This window comes from Oculina patagonica, chromosome 4 (assembly GCF_052425735.1).
Source record: "Oculina patagonica isolate OP01 chromosome 4, crgOcupat, whole genome shotgun sequence".
NCBI classification, from domain to species: Eukaryota; Metazoa; Cnidaria; class Anthozoa; order Scleractinia; family Oculinidae; genus Oculina; species Oculina patagonica.
Window position 1 is genome coordinate 15,062,247 of NC_135761.1, and position 22,998 is coordinate 15,085,244.

At 37.8% G+C, this 22,998-nt stretch overlaps 2 protein-coding genes across 3 annotated transcripts; both read left to right on the top strand.

Moving 5' to 3' along the window:
- Positions 1–2,429: 2,429 nt before the first annotated feature.
- LOC144649600 (dual specificity protein phosphatase 22-like) lies at positions 2,430–9,326 on the top strand. The gene is made up of 8 exons (XM_078509123.1): positions 2,430–2,552; positions 3,414–3,447; positions 3,961–4,043; positions 5,509–5,558; positions 6,656–6,700; positions 7,467–7,496; positions 7,949–8,120; positions 8,701–9,326. The coding sequence occupies exons 1-8, from the start codon at positions 2,532–2,534 to the stop codon at positions 8,932–8,934; spliced, it is 669 nt and encodes a 222-aa protein (XP_078365249.1). The 5' UTR covers positions 2,430–2,531; the 3' UTR covers positions 8,935–9,326.
- Positions 9,327–11,535: 2,209 nt separating this feature from the next.
- On the top strand, positions 11,536–22,900 carry LOC144649601 (uncharacterized). 2 transcript variants are annotated; one of them, XM_078509124.1, is made up of 9 exons: positions 11,536–12,399; positions 15,747–15,817; positions 16,419–16,601; positions 17,395–17,739; positions 18,463–18,517; positions 18,871–18,911; positions 19,005–19,080; positions 19,666–19,973; positions 20,333–22,900. In XM_078509124.1, the coding sequence occupies exons 1-9, from the start codon at positions 12,060–12,062 to the stop codon at positions 20,639–20,641; spliced, it is 1,728 nt and encodes a 575-aa protein (XP_078365250.1). In that variant the 5' UTR covers positions 11,536–12,059; the 3' UTR covers positions 20,642–22,900. The 2 variants fall into 2 exon arrangements, with proteins under 2 accessions (XP_078365250.1, XP_078365251.1); XM_078509125.1 differs by having other exon boundaries at positions 15,750–15,817.
- The last annotated feature ends 98 nt before the right edge of the window (positions 22,901–22,998 follow it).

Consider the following 22,998-nt stretch of genomic DNA (forward strand, 5'->3'; position numbering starts at 1 on the left):
TTATTTCGAATAAAATGCACAAAAATATTTCCAACTGTTAACCTGGTCAAGCTACGCCACTCGCGGTCACATTTCTCAACAGCCTGCACAATCATCATATTTTCAATAGCTGTGTATCGATGATTTGACATTTTACGCTTTGGTAACTTTTTTCTTCTGCGCGTGTTGTCCACTGCTCGAGGGCATTGTAATATCACCATGCAGTGCAGCTCTCAAAAAGAGTATTGCTCTCGCCTAATAACATATCTGAAGGCAGTCAGTCCACATGACATGGGCACAGTTTCGAAAGAATAAAGAATTAGTTCTTAGACAAATGGCAAAATCGCGATTTTTTTTGAGCGGAGCGGGACGGCTGTACACATGCAGGCTAGTGTGATGTTCGCATGTTGTACGTTCTTTCTTATGGTGGATTTCCACTGACGCGTAATTTTTTACGTGCGTAAAAAATTAGAGACAATGTATGAACGGCTTGCGTACACGTTTACGCAGGCCGTTCATACATTGTCTCTAATTTTTTTCACGCACGTAAAAAATTACGCGTCAGTGGTGTAACAAAAAAGGTGATATGTGATGTTTACCCGTGGAATTTTTATGTGCAAATGAAAAGAAAACAATAGAACAAAAAGATACCGCCTCATTTTTCAACTCCCATCTTTCTATTTATTAGGTACATGGTGGCAATAAGCAAAGTTGCAAAACCGTAGAGAAGTGTGAAGTTCCAAATGTTCGTTAACGTTTGGGGTTTACTCTGGTGTAAGAACTTTTTCGTTCTTTGTTGTCTTGGTCGTTCTTTGTTTCACGTTACCTGTGAGTTTCACAGGTTTCACAGGCTTTTACGTATGCGATAAAAAAGCCGCCTCCTTTCAGTAACTATTTTTTTACACCATGGATACTTTGCACCTAAAAACATTTTTCTTCAGTTGTCTCAGAAAATATACTGCTGTTTTCAATATATTTTTCTGCGAAAACTGTGATACGTAAACATTGTATCTTGATTTCAGTCAAGCAGTTTAAAAAGAATATAGTTTGCATTCCACCACGAGACATTGTATTTACTGCAAGGATTTCTAATTTAATCTGCTCGTAAACAATATATAATAACTGAAATTTCATTGTGCAAATTGAAACAACCGGCACTTTGCATCTAATTAGCTATAACAGGCGCCGGAAAAAGTCGTTCCATTTCCGTTTAATCGGAAAACTCTATTAGCCGTATTAGTTTTAGTGTGCAGCGAAGTTAAATGGTCTTAAATGTTTCACATGTAGTTCTGTAGTGAAGTACATTATATTAAGCTCAAACATTAACGTGGTTAACCTTTGGTTCCACGTTTTTATTTGCTGTTTTGTTGAACGGAATGTTTGTATACACCTTCCATTTTTCAGGAAAGCAAAAATTGAAAAGAAAAATCCTTTACAAATAGAAGAAGCGAGTAAAAGAGTTTATAAGCATCTTTCTGTTTTATTGGTAAATGAATAACACTGCCTTTAAAATGTATTCTTTTCTGAGAACGGTCCAAATTTCAGTTTCGCTCGATGTGTAAGTAATATTTGATGAGCATTTGCTGATGCAAACTGATTTTACCGGTACTAGACGAACACGTTGCTTAAAAAAACAGAGTTAACGAGGTTTAAGTGCAACCAAATAATGAATTATTACAAATTTTCATATCGTCTAGAGTTTAAAGTCTTAAAACTGCGTAATTTAAATAACAAATATTAATAATTAACTTCCACTTTTAACCATTAACTGAGATTTACCGACAACCGACAAAGGTCGAAAATTTTAACCGACAACCGACAAAGTAAGGAATTTTTAACCGACTACCGACATGTGGACCCCCCCATCCAGACCCTCTTTTGGGGGACGCTGGCTCACAAATAAAGACGTTTTTATGGATTTTGAACCATGTTTCAAGGTCCATAAATTCGTCTCTGTTCATCCTAAAAGCATCAAACTTGGTCAAATGACCAATCTCACCATGATCTTTCATTTGGTAGAGTGTCAGATTATCGATTACTTGAAATTTGAAACTCGCCCCAGGTCGCTGCGCAATTTCAGAACGGCCAATTTCACTGGTTTGCTATATACTAACATAAATATTTACTTTAGAGTCCGTTTATAGCAGACGATATTTACCTTCACTTCGACGAAAATTTGTAACCAACTCTCCGCCTCTCTTCTTGTCAGCGGTAATCACTACTCGACAAATTGATATTTTGTTTCCACTTCCGGATAGTTCCGGGCCACTTCTAAACAAAACAAATAGCACTACCAACCTCACGATTTCTGATTTTCGCAAATCAGTGCATCTAAATTTTGGTTGCGGTCGCTCAAAAATCTAAAAAGAAACGCCTGTTTCTTCCCCCACCCCCCTTGCGGACCCCTGGCATCGCTCGCAGTGACTGATGGGAGTGCACAACAGGAAGCGGAGGACTGGTGATAAAGAGCTTATGGCGGAAATTTGAGGGTTCTTGATCTTTACCTGCAGTGGATTTATTTTGTTGTCCTGACCGTTATCTGGCATTAAAACATGGGGAATGGAATGAACAAGGTAGAACTTCATTTTTTGTTGCTATTATAGAACACTTCTGTGCCTAGCACTAACAGATCCTGGAAATGATAATGACAGAACGTCTTGCGAAATGCCGGCCGCTGCGAAATGTCATCCTGAATGTAGTGAAGGTCTGCTTCGTAGAGCATTTTTCTGTTACTTGAATAATCGTTCATTTTATATCACGACTTATAATCATGCTTATAATCCTGCTTATTGTTGTCTCTTAAGATCTTGTATGTTGATTCGTTGCAATCAGCTTAAATTAAATATCACTTTCTGTTTGCAATTGAAAATCGTGAAAATGTGCTGACCTTGAGAATTTTGGGTTTTTGCTTGGTTGAAGACCTCGCCAGGAATTTGGTGAATAATTCTAGTTGAAAGCACCCAAATCAATGTAAACTCAAGATTGCGAGTTATCTGTGCCTGGTGCAAATGTACAAATGCAAATGTCTGATCGGTTTGCAGAATTGCAGTCAGTTTGTTGCATAAATTATTATAAGTCTGCTATCGTTCCCGTGACAGCTATTGACCTTCTGTGCTCCCTTGTTTGTTTCTGTGTATTTTAACTGTTCCTGATCAATACCTCAAATACCGTATGGCTGACTTTGCAGAACAGTCCGTATCTCAGAACGGTTTGACAGACTTCTTTGTTTCTGTTATCGGTAGGTCACAAAAGTTTGCCTATGTTTCTGTGATTGCAGACAAGATTTTGGATTGAACTGGATTCAGATCAGAAATGACAGACATTATCAATAGTTTACTCTTTTTTATCAGAACCTCCATATTTTGATGTACATTTATTTTGTGCAGCCTTGACTTAATTAAATTAAAATCACTATATATTTTTTCAAACTGCAGGTTCTTCCAGGCCTTTACTTGGGTAATTTCAGAGGTATGCATTGAATATGTTTGTTAATAAAAAGTTCCCCTCCTTCTGCATAAGTACAGTTTTTACCTGAGTGCATAGAAAGCAATTTTAGGACTGCAGTGGTTTTTCTTCTCTGCCGTCTCTGATTGATTTATAAAACACAAGCCACCTATTCAACCAGTAAAAATTGTCTTGTGTTTTCTCAGATTCGATGCGGGTTTGGTAATACAATTTATTTGCTTCGAATTCTTACTGGTTTCCTGGCATTTAAACATTTGTTATGATGGAAAAAAAACAGATGTGATCGGTTATTATTGTTAAAAAGTTATAGTTTTGATTTTACATTTACAACACATTGAAAACTGGACAATTATACCATCCTGAATTATTGCATTAAAACTGTGTTTAGAGTGAAGTTCTTTTGTCAAGTTTAACCCTTGTCAAGTTGCATATAATACATGTCAGATATGCTTGCATTGGTGAGCTGGGAGATCGTATATTTGCAATTTAATTTCCAATTTTAATTCTGTTTTTCAGATGCCAAAGACATGGATCAATTAACAAAGAATAACATTACTCACATCCTGGCTATTCACGATAATGCACAACCAGTGCTAGAGGTACAAACTTAGTACATATCCAGGGCTCAAAATAATTTTTGGATACTGACTGGTCATATTGACTGGCCAAATCAATTTTTGCTCGGTCATGTCTCGTTTTTGACCGGTCAAAATATTGAGTATTTACTTTGAAACAATAGCCTATTCTGCCAAAAATTTCACCTCATAAGCTAAAACACTCGTTGTTAAAGAGTATAAGGCTTAAGCTTTAATGTTTTGATTGCTAAAAATGTCATTTTATTATGTTCGCTGTTTGAATTTCTATTTGTTCTGCGTTCTACTCTACATAAAATAAAATGCTCAGTAGCCGTAATGTTATGTTACTCTGCATAGTTTTACATAAGTTAACGACTTACGGGTGGAGGCAATCTTGGTTGTAAGCACTTTACTGGTCTTTATTAACGAACACTAAATAGTAATAGGACATATGCCCATGCTACAAGTGAGATAACTTTGCCTTTGCTCGGACTCGTTGTTCATCGAGCTTCCTATAAGATGCCCTCTTTTAAAAGTTCTCTTTCTTCAAGACTGCCAAGAGATTAATGAGAAAGCCGTGTACGTGACCGGTCAAAATGACCGCCGAACCAAAATTTTGTCCGGACAAATCGTCATTTTGGCCGGACATTGTCCGTTGACCGGCCGTTATTTTGAGCCCTGATATCATCTTGCTATCAATGTATAAAACACCTTAGATAATAGGACTTACCAATTAGACCGAGAGTTGAATTCCAATAACTCAAACCTTCAAGCGGAAATGTGAAAAGGTTTGAGATTTATTGGGGGTTCAAGTTACATGTATCAAAGTTAAAATCAATAAGAAAAATAATGACATAGGGGAATCCAAAAAGGTTCGAGTTGGCAGGAGGTTAGAGTTATTGATGGTTTAAGTTATCAGTATCGGAGGCACATTGGCCTAATGGTTTGTGCACTGGATTCCTCGTCAAGTGTCCTCGCTAGAGTCACTGCATTGTTTGTTTTGGGCAAGACACTCCTAGCACATCTTTCCACCCAGGGGGGGGTAACCCTGTAATGGATTAGTATTCCATCCAGGGAATGGCAGAAATACTACCAGTTGCTTAATGCTAAGGAAAGAAGATAAGTTCTTGACTGACGTTATCGGCCGCTAGGTCCAAATGTGTTCAATGTAGTTCCAGAAAATATCCATACTCCCCCCACAGAAGGGATTGGAAATTTCCTGGGGGGGTAGGGGGCCTCAAAGACCAAAAATTTCAAAGAAATGTATGAAATTTAACTGGAATTTCCAGAGGGGTGGGGGGGTTCTTTAAAAAAAAAACTTCCATGGGGGAGGTATGGATATTTTATGGTTTTTTGGTGTTCCCGGAAATATTGCATTCTTCATTATAGTCATTTAATGTTATTTCATTTAGGTGGCCTTCATGAGTTTTTTTTAGTGTACATATAGTATACCAGTTCATTTAAAATAATGTACTTTCTGTTTTTTCAGCACCTAGAGTATAAGTGCATTCATGCAGCTGATTCTCCTGACCAAGAGATGTAAGCATCAAGTTATATGTACATTGTACAAAATGTTGAAAAATGCCTCAATTGTAGGTTTTCTGGCTACAGTTAACTCTCGTTATAGCGGACACGCTCAGGGCGTCGTTTAGTGTCCGTTATAGCGAGCGTCCGTAATAGCGGGAGTCATTTCCAGTCAAACCTCTTATGCTGGGGATCTGGATTTTGTCTGTAATAGCGAGTGTCCGCAATAGTGGGAGTCATTTCCAGTCAAACCTCTTACGCTGGGGATCTGGATTTTGTCTGTAATAGCGAGTGTCCGCAATAGTGGGAGTCATTTCCAGTCAAACCTCTTACGCTGGGGATCTGGATTTTGCCTGTAATAGCGAGTGTCTGCAATAGCGGGAGTCATTTCCAGTCAAACCTCTTACGCTGGAGATCTGGATTTTGTCTGTAATAGCGAGTGTCCGCAATAGCGGGGTGTCCGCAAGGCGCACCATCCTTTACAGTGTCTACTAATACAGTACTTTATGCCCTCATTTTGTATTTGTTTGAGAGATTGTCAACTCAGCTGTACATTGATAACTATTGGCTCATTTTTCAGGCTAAGGGAAAAGCTCGAGTTGAAATTCCGGCTTTGTTATTTTTTACATTCTACCTCAAATCCAGTTTAATGAAAAATTAATGATGTAATGGCTACGTCACAAATGCACATTACCAATTAGGAAATTTGTAAACAATTCAAGAAATATTGAAACAAATATTTTAGTGACATATCCATGACATCATGAATGACTGTTACCAATCTCTCACAGAATCCTTCTACAGACATGTTACTTCCATAATTCATACTTTCTCATGATGAAGGAGCAGTCAAACGACATAAACAAAAAGTGACAAAGTGTTCTAAAAAACAGCCCGAGTTCACACAAATATGCATCTTGTTGACATAGAAAACTAGAGCTTGCAATCCAATTGTTAAATAGACATACATGTAATCTTAATGAATAATATGAGATACTTCTTGGCTTGTTTGTGTTTGTTTGTTTGTGCTTTTTCCCATTGCACAAGGTGCACACTAAAATTATGAATATTATTATTGAGTTAATGAAACTTTTCTCTTTTTGAATTCTCAGATCAGGGTTCTTTCAAGAAAGCATTGATTTTATTCACAACTGCAGGTGAATGATGTTTTAAAGCTCTCTTTTAACTAGTATACATTGACAGATTTCTTACAAAGCACTTGTTAGTGTCAATTTTCACTGCCTTTGAAGTTCAGATTTCTTGGGCCAGTTGGTTAAATAATGATTTTTTAATGGGTGAAGTGAAGTCTTCGATGAATTCAGAGTTTGTTCGGGTCCTGGAAAATCTGGAAAGTCCGAGAATTTTATTAACAGTATGGCACTTTCCAGGACTGGAAAGTCCTGGAAAAAGACTACTGGTCCTGGAAAGTTCTGGAAAACTGGAAAACTCAAGTAACAATGGAATTCTCAGAACTAACATTATAAGAAATGTACAGACAGTAACGAGAAAATAATATTGAGATCTTAAGAGTAAAAGGGTTAATGTGAATTTTGGAGTCCTGGAGAAATGAATCTGAGTCCTTGAAAAGTCCTGGAAAAGTACTGGAAAATTGTTTGTGAAAAAGGGTATGAACCCTGTGAATTGAGACATCAGCCAAAACAAGGGTTGACATGGATATTCTCAGTAAGGAGGGACGGTGGGAAAGAGTCAAAAGGGCAGCAGGATGCAGGATTGAAAAAGCTTGTTTTGTCCCACATGCATGTACTACAGCTCTTTGGGTTTTAAGACATCCAAGCTTTACTACATGTTCATGTACCATGATAAGCTGACAATACCATGGTATGGCTGGGCTTTTCAACATCAATAATTATTATTTTTTGTCATCTTTATTCAATGATATTCAGCTTTTCTTTTAATTTTAAGGCTCAACAAGGGAGCATGCCTGGTTCACTGGTAAGATATAGTACTTTATTCTTAGAGTAGGGTGGGTGACAGGCAGGCGGGGAAGGAGGTGTTTCTTCCTTATGTGCACTATTTGGGTATGTGCCACTGGATGAGGTCCGGTTTTGAGCTTCTGGTCTGTGATGGACTTCCAATTTTGACCTTTTAGTTTGAGATGGGGTCTCTGTATGGGGAAGATTATGTTAAATTGTGTATCTTCCTGCTAAATAAGGTTATTTTAAAATTTGGAAAAATAAAGAGCATATTGTATTATTGTGGAGAAAATTAAAAAAAAAGAAAAGCATCCTCTTCATTAGGTTAATCAGAGTGATGCGGCCCCTCACCCCAAACCCTTCGCCATTTTTCCACTTGCTGTTCTTCACACTAATTCCCAACTAACCAAAGACCTAGTACAGGCTAAGTGTTTTCCAATGTATTCAACTTAATATTTTCTGTCATTCAAGCATGGCCGGAGTATCCCGCTCAACCACTCTTGTAGCAGCATACATCATGGCAGTCACTCAACTAAACTGGAGAGATGCTATTAAAGCCATTAGATGTTCACGGTCCATAGCCAATCCAAATTATGGATTCCAGAGGCAACTACAGGACTTCTATAACTCACAGGCATCAAAGGTACGGTACATATGATTTGATGGTATTAATTCATGTAAGGGTGTCTGAAAGCGCTGTGAATGAGAATCGGCTTTGTCTCCTTGGCATTTTCCTGTGCACAAGAAACCAATTGGCTATGGGGACACGTGATTTGATTGGCTAGATTATGACAAAGGGAGTTTTAAATCAAGCCAATCAAAACAAATGTTTTAAATTTGCGTATAACAAAAGGGATTTTAAAACGCTTTATTTGATGTTGCTTGTCCTTTTGTTAAAATCCAGCCAATCAAATCGTGTGACCCCAGAGCCGCTTGTTTTTCATGCACAGGCTTCGCCGGCTAAGAGGGACAAGCGGCTATGGGAGTGAGAATGTGGCGTTCTCGTTTTTACTCTGATCGATGACGTCACCGAATAGCACTCGCTGGATGCCGCCCCAGGCCTCGTGCGCACAACCCTCACAACGAATCAAGAGGGCGCTAAGGTGCTAGGCTGAAGGAGACTAATTTTAACTTTCAGACCAGAGACTAGCTTTGCAAAAGGGTTTAAAAATGTATTACTTTCACTTCCTGTTGTGATTAAGACTAGTTCGTTCTCGTTCCAGGAACGTGAGAGACTTAACAAAGACTTTCCTAACACGGATTTCAAAGATGAAGAGTATCTACTAGAACTAATGGCTAACAACGAAGAGAAAGATCTTTCTGAGGAGGACGCTGTAATGAACGCTCTGTGCAGACACACTGACAGGACTAAAATTCATTCAATCAACAAAGAAAAGCAGGAAACATCGCATCCACGCGGCGAAGAGGCATCGACAAATGCGAAGCTAGAAGCTTAGAAAATTTTTGTACTTTATGCTGTTGTTGTGTTTGTAAATAGTGCGATGGTTTTGAGGCGTCCTTGAAGAACAAAGGGCAAATAATCGTGGCCATTGCGGAAAATTAAAACGATCGGAAACAGCCAAATCCAGTCGCGTACAATTTTCTCCCCAATTTTTTGTCACTGCGTTTCTGATAATGTTTTCGTTTATACTAAATTGAAGTTCCCTGAAATAGTAATAAAAATAATGATAAGTAATGTCATTTTGTGAAAATCTACTTTGACAGTAGATTTAAGAAGCAGTTTATTCTTAAATAACTACCTTGTAGAATGATGTAAAGATAGGTAATTTGAGATTGTATTTTTGTATTGTTTAATGTACAAAGAAGGAAGTAATTGAGGAGTTACGTATATTGTCGTTTGTTTTTTATGTGACTGATCCTGTGTTGATGTTTGCTTGCGTCATAACATTGGCAAAATACAGACCGATGTAGCATTTTTAATACTTCCGCTTTTTGTGGCGTCGAGATGGCGCGCCACTTCTTTCAATCATATTACATGAGGTTTTTACACATAACGCTGCCAAGGTACAAATATGCTTAGGAACATTCCTTAAAGGAGCGAATCACATGAAAGCACCCCTTAATTTATTGAAATGGTCACAACTAGGGTTTCATACACAGACAGGAAACTTCGAGCCAAGTTGTACATAATAATAAACAGCACAACATGAAAGAACTACTAAATGGCTTTCATTTTGAATGGTCACACAAAAGAGTCGCATCCATAGACATGAAAAAGTTAGAACCAACTCTTACAACATACACACGATAGAGTCACACTGGGATGGCAACCTCACGAACGTTAACCACCTTGTACTGCATAAAAAGATAAGTACTGCTCGTTAGCTTCCAATTGAAAGATTACTCTTCATATCTTTGGCCCTATTTATAGGGGTTATCGGGATACGGGTTATTTAGGTAAAAATTCTAGGGATACGGGATATCGAAGATCAGAGTTGGGGGACACAATCCACAGAAATTAACGGGATGTTTAGGCCTAAAATGAATGCGAACGGGATACTCAGACTCCCCCTAATAAGGCCTCTTTAAGATAGATGGAAGGGTCAACAGGGGGCTAATCAACACAAGTTTGTTTTATTATGCAGTTTGCGAACAGGGAAACGTGCTACGTTTGACATCTGCAGTAAGGGTGTGATCTACAAAAAATGTTTTAACCAATTTCTTTAACGAGCGAGGTGTTGTGTATTGTAACAGTAGAAAGCCACTTTAAGAGAAAAAGGAACTGTTCACGACAGTTCCCCCTTCTCTGACGACCACTTCAAGATAGTGACTGAAGCTCTATCTACGGTTCATGGCCAGAGCTAGAGAACCATGGCAAAAAAATGAACCCAACTGTACATGTTATACTTCATCTAAAATACTAAAAATAGTTACTCGATCTCATCAACTCATGTATAAAGGTATAAGGTATAATCTTTATTAATACACGGTTAGTTACAAGTCATCAGTTAAAGCTAAAAAATAACAATAAAACATGCTTACAAGATATTGGTTTTCAGCCCGTGGGGGAATCTGATATGTCTGAGATATGACATCTTTCATTTGAATTATTCCGCGGACCCATGCCAGTATTTCTCAATTCTTGGGGCAGTTTGTTCCATAAGAGGTCCCACTATGGCTAAAAACTTGTGCGCGGCTCAGGCAAGGCGATGGTTACCTTCTACGTTTACCTTCTGTCGTTTTCCTATTGTTGTTGTGTAGTTATATTCTTTTATCAATACTTTGAATCTGATTGTTAAAGTTTGTTTGCTATTCCTTATAATATATAGTAATAGAAAAAATAACAACTCAGCATGGCAAACAGCAGATATTTCCGGGAGGGATCAAGTAAAGTAACCTATATTTGTTTTTGTTTTTCTGTTTTTAAACCTTCTCACTCACACCTTCCGTTTAATCAGGCTTTTTATGGGTATAAAGTATACTGTGTTTTTCCAAATTTTGGTATTTTGCATGATTTTGAGAGGAAATTTTGGGTATCCTGGGTGCATGCTTTTCAGGTATATTGGTATACCACTTACACCCCCCCCCCCCCCCCTGCCTGACCCTGAAAAGGGAAGTATTTTTCTCTCTATTTTTGTCCCCAGGCGAGAATTATCGTCATGCTTTTTGTGAAGCCAATATAATTGTAACGCAATCTCCCGTATCTCAACACTCGATATTTTATGCACACTGTTAATTTCTTCTTAAATTTTGTCATTTTTCCTCTCTATTTTGACGTACAAAGGAACAAACGTTTCCATTTTCGATGGCTTAACTTAATTTTAAATCATTAATTTGTTTGTCAGTTGCTAATTACTATAGTTAACACTTCCTTGAATTTTGTTTACAAGATATCAATTAGTTTGTGACGTGTGAATTCGCTTTTGCGTCACAATATTATTATTTTCGTCTATTTTCTTTCTTTTGCGTTGCAGACAAGCGAATATTTTCCAGCAGTTATTAACTAAGATATAACCAAACGAGGTTTTAAGGTTTGTTCGTTGAGTTTACGCAAAAAAATATGAGTTGCGTGACAATAAACACGGCAACTCGGCGGTTTGAAATTTATTCGTCATTCTAATTTCCTTTTTGCCGTTTTATGTTGTGACAAGTGAAAATATTATAATTTTCTCTTAGTTGTGACTCTACCATATCGCGTTTATTCGGCTTTCCTTTTGCATTTCCGCCTAGTATTAAATGCTTACAGTCGACATAAATTCAAGTTCTTGTTCGCCAAACAGTGGATTAGCATAAATGCAACACGTGTATATTTTCAGGAGCGGAAGTCTCACGCCTGAATGCGTTTAGCCAATAAGCAAAGGCAAAGTTGACCGGGAAAAACCCTTCAATTACGGCATCTTTTAGGTTAAATAGAGTAACATTACGAACCTCTCTACTACGAATTTTACATTACCGCATGGACGTTAGAAAGCGAAAGACGTGTTCTTCTTGCTAGTCTTCGAAGAAAGCGTTCTTGTAGATCTTTAACCGGCTACAAGTTAAACATAACTTGAATTTTCTGCGAAAGTAGATTCAAGGAACCAGTGGTCAAGCGTAGCTGCTTCCTGAGCGACTGAGCAAGATGTCTGCAGAACGACAACGGCTCAGGCCATGGCTTGAAGACAAAATAAACAGCGGTAAAGTGCCTGGCCTGGGTTGGCGCAACAAAGAACTCAAAGAATTCCGAGTTTCGTGGAAACACGCCGGCAAACCTGACTTTGTTGTCGAGAAGGACGCGATGTTGTTTAAGCTTTGGGCTGAACACACGGGCAAATATCGGCCAGGAGAGTCGGCAGATCCGTCGACTTGGAAAACAAGGTTCCGATGTGCTCTGCATAAAATGCCAGATGTCGAGGAAGTGAGAGTGCCTCACAGCCTGGACGAGAAGGAACCGTATCGAGTCTTCCGATTCAAGGAAAAAGGTAAGGTCAAAATACACGAAAAGCATTAAATAAGAACTTCGCTCGTAAACACTATTCATGAGGGCTTTGGGTTAAGGGCGGCGCGGCTGTATGATAGCGGTCATATGACATTTAAAAATTTTACACTCATGGGCTTACTGACAAAAACAAATTCGAATGTTATATGTTTAAGTAACTGACATAAATCACTTAAGAATATGTTAACAGGCTTCAGCAATTGAATTCTGCGTAGAATCTGGTGTGACCTGCTAACAGCACCGGCTTATCAGTATTCCTCATTTACTACGTAAGTATTAGCCAAGAAACTTCTAGTTTAGTCAGACGACGTTCTGCAGGGATATATGTCTTAAGCGGTGAATTTAATGCCAAAAAGCTGGCAACTGTTTTGTTTGAAAAATATTTGAATATTCTACTGTGCAACAAGAAATAATGATAAATAAAAAAGAAAAAAAACTGTGTCATGTGTTGTAGAATTTTACTTTTTCTGTTAAAAAATGACCCAAGATTTCATTTTCTTCTCAGGATTTAAATGAGTACTTTACAAAACTAGTTTAGAGCTTTAAAATTTTAAGGACATCGTGGTGTTTTCTGACAATACAGTGAAAGGAATCCACTGGCGGTAACTGTCAATCAAGCGCACAGCGGAAGTTGTAGAACAAGTCTTGAAAATAAAGGAGCAGGAAAAAGGGAACATATAAACTGTCAATGCAGGCAACATGAGATATCAAACAAGAATTACACGACGTATAAGTGGTTCACAAGTTAATTCACAGATCGTCAGAGAAGATTGCGTACGTACGATGCGCGTAATGAGGGGATTCCCGGATTAGTTAATTTGAGAACAAGTATCGTCATACGTTCGGAATGATTTCCTTATATTAAAATCTTGTGAATTGTGCCAAGTAATTTTAAGTGACAACAATAAAGGATTTTTTATGTATTTTGCGTATGGAAGTAAATAAACCGTAAATAGTGACAACATTCAATAAAGCTGAGATTGTAATTTTTGCGCGAAAACAAGTCATGTTTCTACTTTTATCGGCAAAAACAAAATTACTTTCGATTTTAAACGAAAGCAAAAAATTCCCCTCCCAAAATGAGAGATCTGTTTACCAGATTGTAGAGTAAATTTCTGCGCATAATTTGCGCAGTTGTGCCCAACTCTAAGGCGCTTAAATGATTGTTTCGAACCTTCGTTCGAGCCGTTGAAACGAAACTTTATGACTAGGAAATAATACGAAAAAATACCGACACTTTACGTTCGAACCATCAATATGAATTAATTAAAATTAACTAATTTTTGTTTACAATATTTTACTGACGAAACGCTTTCGGAAGCGTATTCCAAGCTCACATCGAATTTGCTGGAAATAAATAATTAGTTATTAGTTTTTTAGTTCTAGCTACCGTGAAATGATATCGATCGTTCAGTGATCCGCCTGTATATCTTAACGGGAAAATCGTCCACAGTTATATTGTATTATATTAAAAATAAAACGTTCCGCGTTTTGCACATTATCAAGCAAATTTTCGAAACTTTGTATATTTTTGTCGATCTTGCTCCTTTTTGCCGAGCCTTTGCATATCTGTTATATGAACTGCTGGTATCCTTTCCTTGCGAGAACAATTCATGATCGCCTCGTGAAACTTTTACATTTTATCATACACCGAGAATACAGACCAAACAATACAAACTAAATCTTTGACTATACATGGTTGTGACCTTTAGGGACACTGCATGATCGATACTTCAGGAATAAACAAACAAAACCGAAAGTAAACAGGGCGAGGCTCAAACAAGAGAATAATGGATCCACACCCCGCTTTATTTGTCACATGATTCTGGAAAGATTCCGTTTATAGCTCTCATTGGGCTTATTTTTAGTAAATTAAGCCCCACCTCACAGCCATTTTGCTTCTAAGAGCACCTCCCGGCATTTTGATGCGCAATATCAGTGGAATCATGCTACCCGTCGAGTTAGTATTAAGCCATTCAACTGCACTTTCCTTGAAATGGTTAAAGGGACTATGTCACGGATTTTACCATATTTTTGAACCCCGAAAATTTGTATGTGTCGCAAGAAACTAAAAATAATAGTCATTTTATTAAAATTTTCTATATTAGAACGCTAAAACTGCTAACGAACATCTTTGGCTGCGGATGGTTTGGATGGAAACGGATTGCAATTTAAATAAGTTAGGCAAACGTTTTCAAGTTGTTTTCACGCGTCTTTGAAGTATTGATATTTATAGCCGTATGTTCAAAGATAATGTTTATTTCGGGTTAAGTTGCCTACCACTAATTCCAAAACAGTTTAGATCAAAAATCTACAAAATTCCCACGACATAGTCCCTTTAAACATTTTTTGTTTACATTTTGCTGTGTCATTTTGAACTCAGACTCGGAAAACATTGGGTACGAGAAGATTCTTTTCACGCGAAACAGCTTCCCTAGGTAACGAACAGCAATAAGCACGTGGAAGAAAGGAAGTCCTAATTTTGCAGGTTTAAAGTGCCCAGTTATCGGTTTCATCAAGTACCTCTATTGTTTAATCGTTAAATTATGTAAATAAGTAAGCAAACAAATTAACGTTTTGAATTCAAGCCATGGGAAGCTGAATGAAAATGGTTCGATAGTCAACTGACAGCCTGAGACATCCTTAAACGCGTTCGAAATTTCCTGCATCGAGTTAAAGTACTTCCTTGATTATTATCATGCTGCTAATTAATTTTGGCAAGTTCTCATTTAATGTTGAAGACTTGGCTAATTTTTAATAATGAATCTTGAAATTTGAGATTAAAACACGTTGTTTAGATACGGAAAGAATTGAGCTGTGTTTGATGAATGAATGAACCACATCTGTAAAATTACCAACTTATCTCAGTAATTAACTTACATTGGTAAATTTAAAGTTAATGGTAGCTAGATTTTTTTTCTAGAAGGTAGCCTGTTGAAGGCGTTCGGTTAGTTAGGCGTAGCGCAAAAACGTGATTAGTGCAAAGAACAGCGACTGAAAAAATGGCGAGGGAAAAAAAGGAAATAGATATGAATTGATCCTAAAGAAAAAAATTATATAGTAATTCACAGAAAGCCACATAACCGATTATAAGAAACCATAAAAAAATAAAAGAAATGCGATGGTACGCCAAGAAAATAATTTCTTTTCAAATCACATCGAACAAAGTGAACGGAAGTTTTCGTACAGGAGCTCAAGAAGGAATAGCGCATTATTCATTATTGAATACAATTTAGCCACATGGTTTTTGTTATCTGACTCGTTGTATGTAAAAAATAAATATATGATTCTTGTAATTTTAAAATCGGAAATCATTCTCAATTTATTCAGCAGAAAGCTCGCCAAAACGAAACTCCAGCTCACCGAAGTCGGACGAGACTCAAAATGGAAAACGAACCATGGTAAGTGCGTCGTTCAGCTCGGCTGACTTCCTTTTATAAGTATCTTAGTACTGTCGAGTTGAATCTCCCAACTGAAAACACTGCCTTTCGAAAGAGACGATTAAAAAAGGGAGCGATCACCGCCCAAACTGAGCACCCATTTTGGCTTGTTAAAGTACACATCTTTCGATTTCCTACACGAGAAGACCACCACCTGCCAACAACAATCAAGCGCCCACGAAAAAAAGTTTGGTTGTGAATGTTCTATGCTATTTATTTATCAACGGCCGTAAGTTAAAAAAAAAATGAAGAAAGAAGGTAAGTAAAAAGAAAGAGAAAAGGAAAAATTTGATCGTAGTGCACTTTAAGTGGGGAGATTGACTTTATCACTATGATCCACATTCAGTGGAAAGAACCACGATACGAGCAATTTGTTTCAATAACTCGTGAGCAACACGGAGAGGACAACCGGAAAAATTTGTCAAAGACTTAAAGCGATTTTAAAAGGTTTCTTAACAAAGCAATAATTGGCTTCTGGTGAGTTTAAAGGGCTTCCCTACGACGTAGTGTTATATTAGCTTTTTCTAAGTTATCAACTTTATCAGTTTTCGCTTTGTTTTAGTATCGCCCAAAAGCTGACTCTGTCATACGCGCGGCTCCATCAGCTAAAGACAACATCTTCTTTAACAACTACCCTATACTGTCAGGATCACAGAGCTATGGCGGCCGACAACAAGATTCACCACAGCACGATAGCAGTGATAGTTCTATTGAGGACGATCTCGATCTCGATAACATTACTCCGGTAAGGTGGAGTTCTGTTTTTAGCTTAAAAGAGGGATTTCGCAGTTTTTGGGTGTAATTTGTTCTGAAATTAGTGGCAGGCAACTTTTAACCCATAAAAATAATTCTTTTTCAAAGAAGATATAACCTTAATTTGTGGATAGAAATCATGCTACGGCTATAAATATCGACTTTTTGATGGCGCGCGGAAATAACTTGAAAACGTTAGCCAACTTTTTCAAAGTATAATCCGTTTCCATCCGCAGCCAAAGATGCTCGTTAACAGTTTCAGTGCTCTAATATAGCAATTTGTAATAAAAATGGACTATTATTTTAAGGTTTCCTTCTACACAAATATAAACTTTGGCTGTTCAAAAATCTGTGTAAAACGGTGACATAGTCGAGATTTAAAACTCGTGTGATCTTGATCACAGGCCGCAAAACCAAACAATAATGGAAAGTACTTCCTAGCAAATTTATGTTTAGTGTCATTCACAAACTTTAAAAAAGCTAGAATCGCCTTTCAAAGCATAATAAACTGTACCGCATTAATTACAATACTGCACAACAGCTTTCATTGGAATAGTCACGCACTAGGACTTCAACCACTCACTCAAGAGTTAGCACAATCTTGTACAGCAAATTAAACGATTCCACACTGATAAAAGTACTGCTCAATAGCTTTTTTTTAAATGGCAGCGCATCAGAGGTTTTGTTCAAAGACTGAAAAGGGTACTGAAAGTATTACTCAATAGCTTTTATTTGAATGGTCACACACCCTAACTGTGCAATTTTTATTCTTGTATCGTTTCTAGACAATTCCCCCCTACCCGAGCCACGCATTCGAGCCAATGCTGACAGACGAACAAGCTTGCGGAAATTCAGCTAATTCATTCTTTCCCAATGCTAATGGCCATGGCTTCCTCAATGGCGATTTCATGAGCAATGCCTTTATAAGACAGCTACCTTCTACCTTTGAGAGTCTCGGCCTGAGCAATGGCGAAATCTTGGAGGCAATTTTTGCAGCTAATAATGGGCAATTAGCGAATGGCTCGGCCTTCGGTGAGAACGGACAAACCTTATTTCAGCGGCATCTTATGACGGCTCACTACCTGAAGAACATGAAACATTGGTTACAAGGAGGGGTCTCACCCGATGAGGTATGTTTAGAATTCTCTGCTAAGTACTTAAGATGAGACTACGGTAACTAAAAGATCTCGTGAGACGAAATTTAAATCGCTCATTTCACTCAGCTTCGATTACAGAAAATGGGAAAGAATAAGAGAAGGTTTACTGTAGCATTTTTTAAAATGTTGTATAATTATTTTGTTTTATCGAGCACAGTTTTAATGTCCCCCGCTGGCGAAAATCAAAAATGTTCATTGAAATAAACTTGAGTTTCACTAGAGTAGTGATTTTCAATGACTCTCGCAAATCACGCAAAACTAAATCTCATATCAGAGGTTAAAACTAAATGTGTAATCCGCGAAAAGCACCTGAACGCATAAGTCCTTAAAGTCACGTGCCTTCTAATTGTTCTTCTGATTGGCTGAGCGAGGACGCGAGTTCTTTCACGATTGGCTAAAGAGCGATACACGTGACGTCATGTCTCTTGGACCAATCTAAAAGAAACGCAAACAAGAATGTAACACGTTATTTCTTTGGAAAATGGCTAGCAACCTGGTATCCGGGCAACTCGTGACGCTGCGCATTTCATGACATCACATCGTACGCTTAAAAATGTTTCGCGCCATGTCTACTCGCAAGAGAAAGATCATAGAATGACAAGTGACCTTTGGACAATTCCCCCAAATTCGGTTCTTTTTATTTATCTGTTAAATTTATTACCTCTCACGTTGCCTCCGTTTTAAATTTGTTTTTAGTCCTCGGATGTTTCCTCTGTCAGCACTCACCTTAACATGGATAATGGATTAATAGGTAAGACTAGTAATAGGTAAGACTAGATTAGAGAGCTTAAGCACAGAACCTTTTGAGCACCGGATGGCAACCGGAAGTGGGACGTTCTTGTTTTTGGTGCATATTATCGACATTTGGTTCATAAATTTGCCTTCCGTTTGCCACCCTTGGCTTAAAACGTCTCAGTTTAAGCTCTGTATTATTCATTATTCCAATATCTGTAATGCTGGGCGTGTACGCAAGTCGTTCATACATTGTCTCTTAATTTTTTCACGCACGTAATCGCACGTAAAAAATAACGCGTCAGTGGAAATCCACCTTAAGGCTGTGTTATTATTGTGGAAAAATAACCTGACCCTCTTGTGTTTCTTCAGAACCAGCTGGTATGGAAATGGACGATGCTGTAGGCCGAATGGTATGTATAGTTTGTACTCTAGAGTTCTACTCACGACGCATGCGTACAGCGAAAAATGAATACTCAGATCTTTGTTCCTGTGTTTTTTTGTAGGTCACCATTCCTCACTTAAATGAGAATGCCGCATCTTTGTTCTCAAGAACCGGAAAATGGCCTGGAGAGAATTGTGGTAGGTAACCTCAATTCAAATAACTGACTAATAATCATATTATTTTGTTACTTATTCTTGGGAGTTAATGAGGAACTGACTTGGGTATATGAATGAACGATTGGCGCATGCGTATTTCCTCATTCAAACCCAGTTTCCCGATCCGATTTTATGCTTAGAAAGATGCGATAAACCGATTGTCATTTAAGAATTTGGATAGGCTTTTTCCTACGGATTTAATAACAAATACTCAACGTGCTACAGTGTAGGTCAAAAGAAGTTGGGACAAATGTCAAAGCAATCTTTTTTAATCATACAAAATATTTTTTATACTACCCTCTTTGTAACGGAATGGTTTTTCAATGCTTCTTGTTCATCTCATAACCTTCTTCCCACAAGCAATGCTGACAAACATATATGTCCTTATCTTGGTGTGCGAGACTGTCAATTCTCAACATTGCTTGGGGAAAGAGTGCTAGCAGTCAATTTTCCTAGAACTGTGCTAAGTTTCCCAACACTTATGGCCCGCATTGTAGGTGAAAACTTTGTGCACTCCACAAAAGTAAGTCCCACTCTTTTTTTCACACGGTTTTCTTTTGCCTTTAGATTCCACAGCCATGATCATCCGTGTGTTCTACGGGAACCGCGAAGTATTCTCCACAGACACGAGGCTGACGGAAAGCGAACGCCTAGTCAGGATATTCCACGGAAGCCACATGGGGGACTCCCGTCAATTTGAATTGTCTCTGCTCAGTCAGATCTACGGGCCTCCAACCGCCCGACAGATAGAGTTACCGCTAGCGAACAACTGCTCCAAGGAAACCTTGAAAGTGATGGATTTCTTGAAACGCGGGATTTTGTTGGAGATAAATGAGGCCCATGATATTTTTGTTACTCGGCTGTGTCTCACCAGGGTAATTCAACTTTTTTTAATACACTTTTCCTATCTTTTTGAGAAAAGCCTCAGGATAGGAAATGCAAACTTCATTGGAGCCTGCATGTGCAGGCGTTTTTGGCTGGCGGGCGCTTGAATTCATAAATGCAAGTCCAAGTTATTAGTTAAGCGAAGTGCTAGAATATAAATATATCCCAAAGAATTTTCTTTTACTCTTTGCGAGCAACATACTCAAATAGACGAGGATGTTTACACTATTTCGTGGTTGTGAAAGTAGAAGTTTTCGAGAACTTATTATTCTTCTTTTGCCACTCTGTCCAAATTTTTTGTAACATTTCGTCAATGAACTCATTGTTTTTCTGTTTCTTTTTCGTTTAGGTGTTCTATTCCAATGGAAGAAAGGCTGCCAAAAAGCTTGAACGAGAAGAACGCACAAAAGTGTTTGATTACCAGAGAAAATTTCTTCCAACTCTAAGAGAAAGCAGAAACGGAAATCGTGAGTACCCTGCCTATGAAGTCACTTTGTACTTGGGAAGAGGCGATGCGAGCCTGGTATCCATTGTCATCACGCACGTGATGGCCAAGATGAGCCTGTACAACGCAAGCACAGCGGGTGAGAGCTTTTGGTCTGAACCAAATCTGAATGATCAGTTGGCTACAAATCTTGAAGACGATTGCATGTACTAGTAAGAACGATTGCTGTCAACGTTGCTACGTAAAATTTATAAGTTGTATGTTTTTTAGTAAATCAGTGCTTTTTTATCACTTTTGAAACAAAACTAAACAAATATTTTACAGTGCGACTACATCAACCAAGGCCACCTGGCAAACTGTGCCAAACATGGAATGAAAACTTTGTATGTTACCAATAGATTTCCCACAAATTGTGGATCTGCGCCAGTTGCATGCTGCTAAAGCAATAAATTTGTGACCATTTTTTTTGTTTTACTTGAACATGCAAACACTGTTGGCCAATTTGTGAAGAATTTCCTTGCGTGGCCTTGGTTGGTGTAGTCGCACTGTAAGACAAACAGGTCGTGAACAAAGATTAAGGCCAATCAGAATTTGCATAAGTAAGATCAAGTCAAGAATTACACGGTATTTACAAAAAATCTATTGGCGTACGAAAATAACTATTCCAGCCATATTAAGCTGAATCAAACGGTCTAGATCAGTGTAATCAATCGAATAATGAATGGTTTGTGTCAAACCGACTTAAAGTTTGGAAGTTTTATATATATGTTATTTTTTAAAGAGTATTTAATTTATTGTCTGTTTAAGCTCTTTCTTGACATTTCTAGTGAATAGCTATATATAGCTTCGTCGAAGCTGATTTGCCATGTCTTGCTCAAAGTGGCCAAAGCTTTCTACAAAAAAAGTGGAATAAAAAGTGCTGAGTTAAATCGAGGAACCATGCATATGTTCTGGAATACTGATCCTGATTGTACTTCCTCAATGTTTCTCACACCGCATGGATTTATAGGAAAGAGCTTCGGCTTAAGAAATCCTAAGATTTGTTTCCATTGTATTCAGTTATCCAGGCTTTGGCAACTAAAAAGCAAGATCCACACAGAAAATACTTATAAGAACTACCAAATTCACTTGTGAAACACGAGCCAAAAACTTTATAAGTTAAAATATTTTTTTGTTACGTTCAGTAATATATGCCAAGATATCATTAGGGAGATGCTTCACAGCGACCCAAGATAAAAGCAGCCATTATTTATTTTTTTTTTTTGGTGCTGCCATTTTTACCCTGGGTTCCAGAGGGTTTTTCTTTGTCGCCGCAAAAAAAAACCCTCTGGCACCCAGGGTATGCCATTTTAAGCGTTTTACGTTTATGAAAGGATGGATCGCGGAACGATTATAGTGTTCTGCGATGTGACCGGGCAATATTTCGTGGAAATATTGCGAACTCGTTACTCCAAAATTCTAGTACTGGTCACAGATTTCCAACATTTGTGACCAATGGTAACAACTACATGAAATTCTATTCCATCGATGGTGCGAGGAATAAAACTGGGGAAATTGACGATTTCAACGCCCGAGAACGATTTTTGTTGAATGAAATATATACTATCAAGACAAAGTTTTTTCCGTCAAATATATACGGTCATTTTAACTGTTCATTATTTTTCTCGCGTAACCATAGTTACGCGAGACTTTGGTATTGTTAAATAAGGGGTTGCCGTGGGCGTGAGCGGAGAAGGTATGTAGAGAGGTGATTGCGTATAAATGTGATATGTTAGATCTTTAGCTTATAGATGTGATTATGAGAACTATTGTAATGTTAACAAGCTTAGAAGAGAATCAGTTAAGCCTCGCTTGCATGGGGCGCAGACTTTGAACCCATTTCAGTTCAGTTCAGTTTCAGTCGCTAAGTTATAGCCTCGAGCGCACGTGTCACATTTGTGAAAAATATTCATTAGATTAGTTTACGTCGATAACACCAAAAGTTTGTATCAAACGTTGGTCATTGTAGGTCACCGTAATTGTAACAATCACGTTCAGAAGTTTCCTTAGAGCGATTTTTCGTTAACTGTCGGTCAGACCAAAAAAGTAATCACATCTGACTAATGACAGCAAACAGAAAATAATACAATCAATCAACCAATCAATCAAAACTCGAAGTCAAACTTGCCACCGGCGCCAAACGCGGGAAAAAGCGCGAACGCCATGTCATTAGTCTTACCTCTGATTGGCTAAAAAAATAAAACCATCAAAAAGCAGCGTGTTTGTTCTAATTACTCACAGCACACTGCACAAGTCTTTAAAAAGTAACAGGACTCAAAAATGCGAAAATGCCACAGAATCGACAGTCAATGGGGAATGGCTCTATGGAAATAATTGTATAAAGTGTAACGTTGTTCTCAACTATACGCAAAGTTTATATTAGACGTTTCTTTAAAACTTTTTTATTTCAATAAAGTTACTTTTATAGTATAATCTTGTGTGAGTCTTGTCGTTCAGAGATCAAATTATTCCTAGCATTATACAAAAAATAAATACTTAATTCATAAATATACGTACATTTATAATATATA